At 44.3% G+C, this 13,306-nt stretch overlaps 1 protein-coding gene across 1 annotated transcript in view; it reads left to right on the forward strand.

The window, feature by feature from the left end:
* The window catches only part of LOC119168680 (ATP-binding cassette sub-family C member 2), a 38,795-nt gene that overhangs the window by 10,837 nt on the left and 14,652 nt on the right, over positions 1 to 13,306 (forward strand). Inside the window, exons 3-5 of the mRNA XM_075867660.1 lie at positions 6,798 to 7,007; positions 9,619 to 9,777; positions 10,765 to 10,931. Of these exons, the coding sequence (XP_075723775.1) occupies positions 6,798 to 7,007; positions 9,619 to 9,777; positions 10,765 to 10,931 (536 nt within the window). The remainder of the gene's footprint in view (positions 1 to 6,797; positions 7,008 to 9,618; positions 9,778 to 10,764; positions 10,932 to 13,306) is intronic.

Genomic DNA, 13,306 nt, shown 5'->3' on the forward strand with positions numbered 1-13,306 from the left:
TGCGTGAACTTCTGATCACATGCACAAGACTGCATTGCCGAACGACAGACCAGGAACTATGTCTCTTTCCATAGTCCTCTCACAACATCATACCTATTGTAATTCCACAGTGCCCTGTTTTTCATTACCGCTGCATTCTTGTTACCTTTACTCGACACGTATATTTCGTGTTCCCTTAGGTACTCGGCCCCATTGCTTATCCATACGCCCACATATTTGTATTTATCTCTTATCTCTAGCATTACCTCCTGTATTCTAAGCTCACTACCTTCATTTTCATTAAAAATCATGACTGCTGACTTTTCCTTACTGAATCTGAAATCTAACCTATCTCCCTCATTACCGCAGATGTCCATCAATCTCTGCAAACCTTCCATGTTGTCGGCCATTAGCACTATATAATCTGCGTATATATATATATATATATATAATCTGCGATTATATATATATAATCTGCGTACATCAATGCTGGTAGTGCCTGTTCAATGAGTTTTCCTTGTTGAATGAAAGAGAGGTTGAAGCCCAGTCCACTTCCCTCTAATTTGGCCTCTAATCCTTGTAGGTACATCATGAATAACAGGGGTGACAGAGGACACCCCTGCTTAAGCCCCCGTTTTACCTCTGCGGGCTTGGATAGCTGTTTTTTTACCACCTTATAACTGCCTTGTTACCTTTATAGATATCCTTTAAAAGATTAGTGACTCCATCTTCCACACCTAGTGTGTCCAGTATTCCCCACAAGTCCTCTTGAACCACGCTATCGTATGATTTTTGATATCCAAAAATGCTAGCCATAGGTGCCTGTGTTCCTTTTCTGCTATTTCGATGCACAGCGTCAATGAGAACAGATTGTCTTCTAACCTCCAGTGTTTTCGAAACCCAATCTGCAGTTCCCCCAGCACCCCCTCATCCTCTATTCATGCCTGCAGTTTTTCCTTTATAATCTGTATCGCCAGCCTGTAGACCACTGATGTCACTGTTATAGGACGGTAGTTGTTTATGTCAGCTTTTTCCCCCTTTATAGATCATGTTCATCCTGCTAAGTTTCGATCCATCGGGGACTTCACCATCGAATATTATTTTGCTCACTGCCTCTCTCAAAGCCTGTTAGACTTCGGACCTATGTCTTTAATGTCAACCTTGTAAAACACCCACCAGATGGCGGGTGTTTTACAAGGTCGTTATAAATGGGACGAGCAGGTATCTGAACCTAGAGAGATATAACACAGGCTTCGACAGGGATGTATCTTGTCACCTTTGTTATTCATGCTGTATCTCCAGAGACTAGAAGCCAAATTAGAGGGGAGTCGACTCGGTTTCAGCCACTATTTCGCCAAGCAAGGAAAACATATTGAACAGTCATTATCAGTACTGATGTATACAGATGATATTAATAACCCGCAACAAGGAAGATTTGCAGGGATTGATAGACATCTGTGGTAATGAGTTATTAGATGGGTTAAATTTGAAGTTAAGCAGGATAAAATTGGCAATAATCATTTTTATTTATAAAAAATGCAGTGAGAATAAGATACAAAAAGTCACGCTAGAAATAGTGGATAAATACAAATACTTGTGTGTGTGGATAAATGACGGGGCTGAGTATATAAGGGAGCACGAAAGATACGTAATGACTAGGGAAAAGGAATGCAGCTGTAATGAAAAATGAGGCACTGTGGAACTACAATAGGTGTGACGTTGTGAGAGGGATTTGGAAAGGTGTCAAGGTCACGGGTTTGACGTTCGGCAATGCGGTCTTGTGCATAAAATCAGATCTTCAAGCAATATTGAAAATTAATGAACGGGGCATAGGTAGACTTGCTTTGGGAGCACACGGGAATACCCCAAATCAGGGGTACAGCGTGACATGGGGTGGATATCATTTGAGTGCAGGGAAGCTAGCAGCAAGATAGAATTTAAAGAGTGATTGAGAAAAATGGGAGAGGATCTATGGGCTAGGAAAGTTTTCAGCTACTTGCACATGAAGAATGTTGATACTAAATGGAGGAGGCGAACTCGAAAATTGTCATGCAAGTTTTAGACAACGGAAGAATATCAAGCCAAAAGGAAACGTTGGTTAAGATGAAGGCGAAGGAAACAGAGAGGCACATGGGGAAGATTGGAATGCTTACAAAATCATTACTGGAGACCTGCGGAACATTTAAGCTGGAAATTGCAAGAGAAAAAGATCTGAGATAATTCTCAGGGTAGTTCTCTGCTCTTCGAGGCTAGAACGGGTGTATTGCGGACCAAGAAGTACCGAGCAAAATACGAAGGCACAGACACGGTATGTAGTGCGTGTGAAGAAGATGAGGAAACGGCTGAACATTCGGTAACGTTCTGTGAAGGGCTCTGCCCTATAGTCGAAGGAAATGGAGCCGAACTTTTCAAAGCCTAGGGGTTTCGGGACAGTGAAGGCAAAATAGACTTTAAATGGGTAGAAATAACCAGGAGGAGGCTAACTGACTGGGGGCTACAATCGAGGCGCGAGAGAATTCAATCCTTAAATACATAGTGATAGTACTTGATTTTATGGCTAGGTGGCGTGAGCCAGCGCCCGATCAAAAGGGAACAGCCGGAACATCCATCAATTCATTCCTCCATCGCTCGTTAGTCAGCCCATCTTAGAGCCGCCTCTGGAGAACCACCGAAAGGCGACTTTGGCATCAGGGAAATAATTATACTGATATGTACTATCCGTCATGCGGGCTGTACACCCTCTTCTACCGAGGGCGTTATTGTACTATCGCAAAATGAAATAAATCCTACAAATAAATTGCTCTTTGTACATTCGTTTTGTACCAGTACAACGCAGCCACCTGGTTTAGAAAGAGTGAATTCAGAATCATCATTATCGATCCGTAGCGGACTGGTAAACACTCGACGCCGTTAAATCTAACCAAATGCAAATCGATGTCATTTTCCCGTAAACGCACCACTGTTCATCATACATACTTTATTAATTCGCTTCCTCTCGATTCGGCTTCGTCATACAAGTATCTCGGAGTGCACATGTACCCATCTCTTTCATTTGCACCGCACGTACAGTCCATCTGCTCAGACGCTCTGCGTACGCTTGGTTTTCTGCGCCGTAACCTCAAATCAGCATCTCCTGACGTTAAAAAACTAGCATACTTAACATACGTACGGCCAAAGCTCGAATACGCATCGTTCATTTGGAATCCATCCCAGGCATACCTCGTTAGCGAACTAGAAGCAGTTCAAAACCGCGCTGCCCGCTTTATAACCTCACAGTACTCCAGAGAAATCAGCGTCACCGCCCTAAAACAATCAATTGAACTGCCATCACTCGCGTCGCGCCGCCTCATCTCGCGCCTATGCCTCCTCCACAGTTTCTTTTTCCGACCCCAATCAAGACACGAACTTTTACAGCCCCCAAACAGAACTTCTTCCCGCATTAACCATTCAAACCCCATTGCACGAATTAACGGCCGTACATCCGCAATGAACGACTCCTTTTTCCCCCAAGCAATAACACTTTGGAATCACCTTCCCGACACCATTGTTGCCACACCTGACCGCACATCATTCCGCGCAAAATTGGAATCCCACTTTGATTCCACCCATTAACCCGTGGCTGTAAATATATTCTACCAACGTACTGTATGTATAATTTGCTTGTGCCTAGTTGTTTGTACTCTGATTCCTAGCCAAAGCGTTTCTTTTGTGTGTTATTTGATTCATTTTTGTTGTCATTTTTGACCAAACTACCATATTAGAACTGTACTGTCTATAATAATTTGTTCAACTTGAATTATACACACTCACAGCGTATTTTTTTGCCCCCCTTATGTAATGCCCTCGGGCCTTTTAGGATGCAATAAATGAAATGAAACTCGTATTCGGAGCATAAGAACGTGGGTTCGAATAACAATACCGGAATAAAATACTGTTTGTTTTTAACGCGGCGATAGCATTAGGGAGCTTGTGTCGCTGGAATTCTGATATCTGTGTCTGTGCCTTTCGTTGAGAGCGAAAAATGATGTTCTCCGTGTTCGAAAAGCTGAAAAAGATACAATTGAAGTAAGTAATAAAAGCTCACGTTGGAAGTGAGAGCTCCAACTCTGGCCGTCCGCGTGGTACGTAGGTGTTTTACCACAGAGCTGAGCCAATACTTGAAACTGCTTTGAAATAAGAAACACTATGTCAATTTGGCCGAAGAAGGCACCTTAGCACATGTAATATTGCACGACAGAATCATAGAATCGCTGCAGGCGTCAAAACATGTCAACTGTGCAACGAGTGCGTAGCTTTAAGCTGTCCACACATAAAAAGGTGTGCAGCCCCGCAAGTGAATGCGGCGCTTACAGACGAGTAGTGCGTACTTCGCCAATCAGCAAAAGGATGAATTACGTTATAGTGGCCTCTTAGCAACTGCACATGCAATAGCCTTTACAGGATAGTGTGGAACGGCCAGTGTTGCTCGCACAGAAGTTGCTTCCCTTGTGGCATTGTTGAAGGCATTGTGCTCGGGGGCTGATCACGCTATCGCCTCCATTGCTTGCACGCGAAGCTGAAGAGTCCTTTAAGTGTTATTTATTTATTTACTTATTTATAGCTATTACCTTCCCCTGTCTCGGAAGACATTATCAATATGACTAGCCGTTCGAGGCGCTGACAGCAGTGCAGTATTTGGGCCACGGGGCCCGAAGGGTACGTTCATTCCTTATGTAAATATTTTAGGTAGTAGTAGTATTACTAGGAGTTCGTAGCCACCTATCGTTTAGTCTTCGGTATGTCCGCCATATAGTGGTAGTTGTATATGATGAATATATGATGAAAGGATGAGACATGGCGGTACTTGGAGTGTTAACTCCAAATGGACGGGTGGATGGCCGGATGGGCGGCCAGGCAGACATACAGACGAACGGATGAATGGACGCACGGGCAGGTGCACGGATGAACGGAAGCACGGACGTACTGATGGACACTTCGCCCCGCTCATCATCATTCACTCCGTGGATGTACTGTGATTTTTTTTCTCCAACGCTGCCACTATACAATCGCTCAGTGTCCACAGTGCTCAGCCGCTCGCTATAACAGTGCGGGCTCGACGCAGGTCTCAGCTGCCGCATTTCAGTGAAGAGGAAAGCCTATAAACCTGTTTGTTATGCAATATAAGTGAACTTTACGAAACTTTTCATGCTGGAAGTCATTGAGCCTTTCCTTTATGGTGTCTCTCATAGGCCGAGTCAATTTGGCAAAGTTAATGATATGAAACAATCAATCAGGCCAAACAGCTCTGGAGACAATGTTCACCATGTAGGGAAATCGGTGACAATTATCACATAAATATTTGAAAAACGAATAGACGGAAACGAAATGAATATATGGTTGCAGCAGCACGTTCGAGATATAAGTAGAACAACATGTGTGCTACTACGAAAAAGAAAATTTAAGGATTTTTTTTGTGTGGATGACGCTTGCAGTAAACTAAAATATTATGGGTCGTGTATGTCTTAGAAAAAACTTGTGATCTTTTCGCCACTATGACACATGACAACGAGTTCTTGGTAGTCTAAGCAAATAATAATCTAAGAGGCAAATAAATATTTGGATAGATATCAAACGCAGTAAATATTTCTCTGATAACAGTATCATAGATAAATTCAGTAACAATAATCAACGCTTCCTCTATTTAGATGCCGGCCAAGTGAGAACAAAAACAGCTGCCACACCCTTCCCTCCTTCATTTTCGATTACTGTCGGTCTTTAGCGTCACCTGTGGTGGACGGTGAAACAACTCGACATTTTGTATAGCCTCCGAATTAGTCATGTATAGTTGCAGATCTCAAATGACTCTCGAGTGACGCGCCCTTAGGAGCCACAAGTAACAAACGCGGTGATAATAGTGTCGGTCGCAAGCGCCACTGCGCGGCGCTTGCTCAAAAATGAAAGCAACATGACTCCGCTGGTAACATGAGCCATTCGTCAGGCACCTTAATAAAGAAGGCGTTGCAATAATTAACATTCACCATGCTTCCTTTAACGGCGGTCGCTGTTTATTTAAACTGATGAACACTTACAGATGGGCAGCCAATGCCAGCAGTCATTTACTTTTTATTTCTCGACGTTACCTTGCAATAGCGAACGCAGTTAATGTTCATTCAAAGCTAGCCAATGTTCATTTACAGCCTTGAGTTGAACTCATAAATTCTCTTCGACAAATATTTACATTACACTTCTTTATTTGCCACAGATATCCCTTCTCATAATGGGGTCAACAGGTTCAGTTTTCTTTTTTCTTCAAGCACTTGTATCCTTCGAGCGGTGTCTTGAGTACACCCGCTTGCCACCAGAGGTGAGTCGAGTGAATACTTTTTGTGAAAAAATTATTATTTTTCTTCTTTTCTACAGGATGTTAAGATATAATCGCTACAAAACTGCACATGTTACTTTTAACGCTGTTATAGACTTATGGCTCAGCCCTATTCATCTTCTTTGCAGATGGCCTGTAGTGGTGGCTGCATCTTTGTCTGTTCTCTGAAGAAATGACTCATTTATTTTCATTCTACTTTATAGCTCACGGCACGTAAATTGCCAAAACATGTGTAGTAGAGTTTCCTAGTACAAAGAGAAGAGGTATGGCTATATTGAGTGTCAATTTTTAGCTTTAAAAAGGTTAAACGCCTTTCCATTTTTGGTATGCGCCACAAGTTGCTCTCGAGCTGTAATCTTAAAAAGCGGCCACTTTCCTTGTTAAGAGCACTCCTATCAGCTGGCGGTTGATTCGATATCATGGCTAAATATTCGTGAACTTCTTTTTAACAAACCAGGGAGATGACCAGGAATCGCAGAACGCCACACGCATTGCTCGGAGAAACACCAAAAGCTGCACCAAGGCTATCTGCATTCGTCCACTTGATGAAAGAGCGTGGCCTTCAGAAGGAAAGCTCGAATTCGACAACTATTCCGCGTCCTACAAGCCCGGAGTCTTGCCTGATGTCCTCATCGACGTGTACTTCGTAGCGAGTCCTCGTGAGAAGGTGGTTAACCTGAATGTAACGTTTTCATGTTCAATGCTTGGCGCCCAGAAGATTAGTGGGTACATAGAATCAGTCAGTTTGCTATAAAATAATACGAGTAGCATTAGGACTGGCAAAAACATATTTATTCATGTTGATTTAGCCATAGCCTGACATTTTAATTATTTGGGCACCACATACTGTTATAAGAGGGAAGCTCCTTAAGGCCTAGGGTAATACATACCTGCGGCGTAGCGAGAACAGCATATGAACAGACAGACAGACAGACCGACAGACAGACAGACAGACAGACGGACAGACAGACAGACAGACAGACAGACAGACAGACAGACAGACAGACAGACAGGCAGGCAGGCGGGCAGGTGGGCAGGCGGGTGGGCAGGCAGGCAGGCAGGCAGGCAGGCAGGCAGGCAGGCAGGCAGGCAGGAAGGCAGGCGGGCAAACGAGCAAGTGGGCGGGGGGGCGGGCGGGCAGGCAGGCGGGCAGGTGGATGAACGGAAGGACGGATGGAGGAATGGACGCTCACCCCACTCATCATCACTCCTTTCATGAATATGTTGTGATTTTATTACTGGTGACTGTTGCGAGTACGTGCTTCCTGCACAAAGTAATTGTGGTTTTGCAGGAAGCGCTAATACGCTTAGGTGTTTCCAATTTTCGTAATGATTACTTATTTTTAAACTTTTATGAGACGTCTCATCTTACGATGCAGGTGAAAGGGGCGAGTGAAGATGACCACAGCAGACATGTTTGCCGTTCAAGCCACCAATTGTGAATAATCTTACTGCGGAAGATTCCTTGTTACAAATATTATTATTGCATATAAGACGTAGGAACAACCTCTAAATAAAATACTACCTTGCGGTACTCCAGAGTGCCATAGAAAAAGTGGAATTTTTACGATATTGAAAAACCAGTGGTTAGTGAAAAGTTACAGAGCCATGTTAGACCTAGTTATTTGTATGTTTGCGCAACCAATGTAGAGGCACTTACAGTTCGCTTTTGTTTCCCTCGTGTGGTGCAATAGTTATGCTCACCTAAATCACAGCGTTAGAAAATCAAAGCGGACAAAAATGAGTGGCACAACACTAGGTCTCACTCTCAGCTATTTGAGTGGACGCTCAATAAAGTGATTTGCTTAAAAAATACTGCACTTGTCAGAAGTAATATTGTAAATTCCATACGTGTTTGTCTCTAATGTTTAACAATTCACCGTCATGTAGCAAAGTATGTTAAGTTTTAGATCATCATTTTTAGATATACTACACGCTTCCAAAATTTCTCTTGTGGTTTGAAGAGGATGCCGGCACAGAGCAGTTCTATTTTTTAACAGTGGCCGGTTGCAAGTCGATTAAGGACAGGGCGCTACAGGACATGACAATGCTGTACTTGAAGTTCTGCTCTACGAACCATTTCAAGACATTGCGTTGTCTGGCAGATGTACTACAGGCGTCCAATGAAACGCTAACAGCGGCAAGTCTTCACGATGGTATAGTGCGCGCCGTCCAGTTATCTCGTTTCACCGGCGCTCGCACCATGTTCGGGACTCTGCGCATATATATGCGGGCCTGTCTGTGGCGATAAGTGGGCAACGCGCACTACAACATCACGAATGCTTGCCGCTGTTCGGTTTTTCTTTGATGCACACGGTACTCTGACATGCCAGCGGTAGTTATGAGGTCAAGCGCATTACAGTGAAATATTTCTATGGCACCGTTGTCGTACGCAAGAAAATGGCAGTGGATGGGTTCATAAAAACACTTGTAGGTGCATCGGTACCAAACGCATCTGTGCGCGCCGTTTTCTAGTTATTGACGATGTCGAGGGTGTATGCTTGATCGTTTTCGATCGCCGATGCGCCCATGGTTTCGATATTTCATCACTGAAAAGTTCGACAGCCGATCGACAGACAACCCACTAAACCTTATCCGTCACATTACCTGAAAGGTTCAGGTGTGGCCTATGTGTGGGTCATACGTAGAACCTTATGGGAATGTGATTCTGTCAATGTGACTGTTATTCTGTCCTCCGACGTCCCTCGGAGAAGCATAGTTTTAGCCGATTGAAACGTGGCACATATAATTTTTTTGTGTAAAGAGTGGTAAAAGCTCTGTTGGTATAAGAGGGTGTTGATTGGTTCGCCAAAAATGCATTCGAATTTAATTGAAAACAAAATAACATGTATGTTTATTGAGTCCTATTTCATTATAAGGTTGTGACGGAATGGAAACTTTTTCTGAGTATTCGTTTCTTGTCCGTTTCACCACTTCACGGGATTCCGCACAACTGATCTTTAACATTACGCGTTCACGTGCTTTGAATTGTCGATGAACTCTCTCTCACGCTGCTATTTGCTAGCTCGCTGATAAGCTTACTTGCAAGAGCGACTGCTTCGGAAAGGCGTTAATCTCAAGTTAAATCTCTAGAGAAGTACGCACTTTTCGGCGAAATTCTTTCTGAGAGATGTGTATCAGCTTACCAGAAGTTTCTGGCTGGAAATGGATGATTGCCAATTTATTTTTCTTGAACCACCCGCTGCCTTGAGGAATCGCACAGAACTAACTTGCAAAATAACACTTTAACGCTTTTCCATCTTTCGCTGAACTTGCAGGTGGGCATTGTCGGTCGCACAGGTGCTGGTAAATCTTCGCTCTTGATGGCGGTGCTCAGAGTCTTGAAGGCGTCTACTGGATGCATCCGCATAGATGACGTCGACATAGCATCAGTGTCTTTGCGTCGGCTACGGTCAGCTGTCACTGTCATCCCACAGGCAAGCGAAAAATCTACACAATGCAATTCTGCCATAAACATGTAACTAGGCACATTAAACATCAAGAAATAAGGATGTGCTAGCATAAACAATACTAAGGTAGAATATCTTATAGCCCAACAGGTATTTGAAATAAAGCTTCTCAAGATATTATTTACTAGTCCTCATGAGTGACGCTGTGCTTTTGCAACGTGAAGGCAAGAGCATTATGAAGGCTTAAAAAATCTGCTAACATTCAGCCACTTGTGTTGTTGGCGACGTAATATAAAACAGTTGTATGGTCGTATCGGCTCCAGTGGTTTAGAGAAACGCCACACAGCAGCTGGTTTATATTTCGACCAATTTAGATCCCATTCACAGTCCTTCTAAGCTAGCGTTAGAAGTGCATAGGTCAAATGTTTGGTTAGAACGCGGTTACTGAACGTTTCCTGCTCTAAAATTGTTACTCGGAACACAAGAGATGTCTTTGGTCTCTCAGGCCTCCTTGTTGAGCCACCGCGGCGTTGGAGTGGTTGCAGTGCTCAGCTGTTTACCCGAAGGACGTAAGTTTGACCCAGCTGCGGCGTTCGTATTCAAATGGAGGCGAAATGTTGAGACCCTGGACTGTGCGATATCAGTGCACGTTAAGAACACTGGGTGTTCGAAATTTTCGGAGCTCTTTACTATGGCGCATCTCATATTTATATCAAGGCTTTGGGGCGTAGAACCCCACATGTTTTTACTATTTTTATTTCCCTTAACCTCAAGCAAATTAGAGCGAGACCTGAAATTAACCGGTACTCTTTATGGACCCACACCATGCGCCACGTAGCTGCAAATGCTTCGCGTGCTTGATTCATCATGCAACATGTGTGTTTAACCTAAAGCACTTAGGAGTTTTTGTTCATTTGCATTTATATTGAAAAAGAAGTTGTTCTTGATAGCCAGCAAATGTCTGATATACTGGTAATTTTCGCTTATTGACGTATGCTTTCGTGCATGAACCAGGATCCTTGCTTGACACGAGGTGCACTACGGGATGTTTTGGACCCGACCGGCAGCTACTCAGACAGCGACGTATGGTGCGCTCTGGCGCAAGCACATCTGACCGAATTCGTGGCACGCCACTCTCACAACATACGGATGGACGTGGGCGACAGTGGAAGTAACCTCAGGTAACCTCAGCCACTTCACTTTGTGGGTTTTCGCAGAACCGATTTGCAATATTTTGTGCGCATTTCCTTCGGGCTGTCTGAATCAGCCTCGCACTGCTACTATCCTGCTTGGAATAATTGGTTGATCGGGCGTCCCTAAAACGCATTGGTCGTTGGCACGGTCCACAAACAAAGACGAATTCGAACAGCGACTGTTTTGTATCACTGTGCACCTACCAGATAACTATCATCATCATAAACGGCTATGATGTGCCACAGATATGAGGCATGTCCTTCAGCTCACTACTGGTCCGAAAATAATGAAAGTATAAGTCAGGCCAACAAAAGGCAGTGAGCAGAAGACTGAATAAGTAAGTACAATCATAGAGCACTAAGGAAGGCAACGGCAGCTGCGAAAAGACCACGCAGTGATGAATGAGCTTCGTGCCCGACGGGGTCGCGCCTATGACTGTGTTGTTTAACTCAACCCTCTATGCATTGCCCCGCCGCGCGTGGTCTAGTGGCTAAGGTGCTCGGCTGCTTACTCCCTGGTCGCGGAATCAAATCCAGGCTGCGGCTGCTGCATTTTCGATGAAGGCGAAACTGCTGTAGGCCCGTGTGCTCAGATTTGGGTGGACGTCAAAGAACTCCAGGTGGTCAAAATTTCCGGAGCCCCCCACTACGGCGTCTCTCATAGTAATATGGTGGTTTTGGGACGTTAAACCCCACATATAAAAACCCTCTCTACGTTAAGAATCAGGGTTTGAATAACCTAGCAACCCTTAGCCAAAGCCTAGAAGCGACCACGGAACAACCTGCATCAATTATAGCTAAGACATAGAAGCAATCTTGACGCAGCCAAATTAGTCTTCACAATCGTGCGGTTTCGCTTTCTCAAGACGTGTGCCTTGGTGAAAGCTTCATCAAGCCTTTTTTCCCTCACGATCTTCATTTCAAAGAGTCCGTATTTCCTGTGCAGCTCCATACTGCGAGCGGGTCATCAAAATTATCTCTTTCGTAACCATTAGGCCACCTTGCGGATTTCCATGGTGCTCACTTGCAACCGCAGTAAAACCACTGAAGATAATGTTTGTTTATAGCGTTTCTTTATTTAGGTAGCAATTATAGTCGTACACTCGGTATATTTCAGCCATCACCGTCAGGTTTCGTATGAAGTCGAAATTGCATTGTAAATGCACACATGCATTGTATATTCTACACGCTTCTGAAAGTGTGCGAACTTGGAACTAACGCTGCTGCATAAGTGATGGAACAAGCCGGCCATCTCTGTCGCACGAAAAGTGCATACTTGTCGCCTTGCGTGTGAGGCCTGCCATCGATGGCTCTGCGCCCGCTTTTGGTGGGAGTTTCCCCAGCGACACTTTCGCTTCGGCTGCGACGCCTGTGACCGACTGTAGCTTGAGAACAACCACTGTAATTAACGAAATGCGAAGTGCATACAGACGCTCATTACATTCTTCAATGACCGTGTTTATATGAAGCATGTGAAATAAACACGGTGGCAAACTCAAGCTAAATATCTAACATTATTAAGAGGCTCGAACATGTATCCTACAATTATGAAAGGCTTTAGTGCAGCGTCGGGTTGAACCCACTGCATCGAATTGAACCCATAGGGGCCGCACGTTTTCAATTTTGTTGGTTAAACATTTGTATGGAGTGCTTGATTGATTGATATGTGGTGTTTAACGTCCCAAAACCACCATATGATCATGAGAGACGCTGTAGTGGAGGGTTCCGGAGATTTAGACCACCTGGGGTTCTTTAACGTGCACCCAAATCTTAGCTCACGGGCCTACAACATTTCCGCCTCCATCGGAAATGCAGCCGCCACATCTGGGATTCGAACCTGCGACCTGCGGGTTAGCACCCGAGTACCTTAGCCACTAGACCACCGCGGCGGGGCTTTGTATGGAGTGCTTGCGCGGTGATTTCTTATTTCGAATATAATGCGAAGCATTTCTTAGTGAACTTCGGCAACTTTGACCGTATCTATCTATCTAGCCATCTAAGCTCTCCTGGCCATTTCAATAATCGGATCTATGCGAAAACTTGTGTGGCATAACATGACCGTATGACAAGCACAACTGACTGAAAATCATGACACGCATGTCATGAATATTAAGATTTACATGTCATGCTCTTCCTACTGTCACACAGGTCCCGTTAATTCGGGACCCGATCGCCGGGCTAATTCCAAGGGCCGAAATATCGCCCCCCCGAACCGCACCACGAAAGCGTGGACAATTTAGAAGTGGTCCTTTTTGGCGCGCCAGCGGACGCCGGCTGTGGCCCAAAGAACAAGTCAGAGCCGAGAGCTGATAACAAATGAAATTATATTCTCAATAATGGCAGATCGAAAACAATACACAAGC

The sequence above is a fragment of the Rhipicephalus microplus genome, chromosome 6 (assembly GCF_043290135.1).
Source record: "Rhipicephalus microplus isolate Deutch F79 chromosome 6, USDA_Rmic, whole genome shotgun sequence".
NCBI lineage: Eukaryota > Metazoa > Arthropoda > Arachnida > Ixodida > Ixodidae > Rhipicephalus > Rhipicephalus microplus.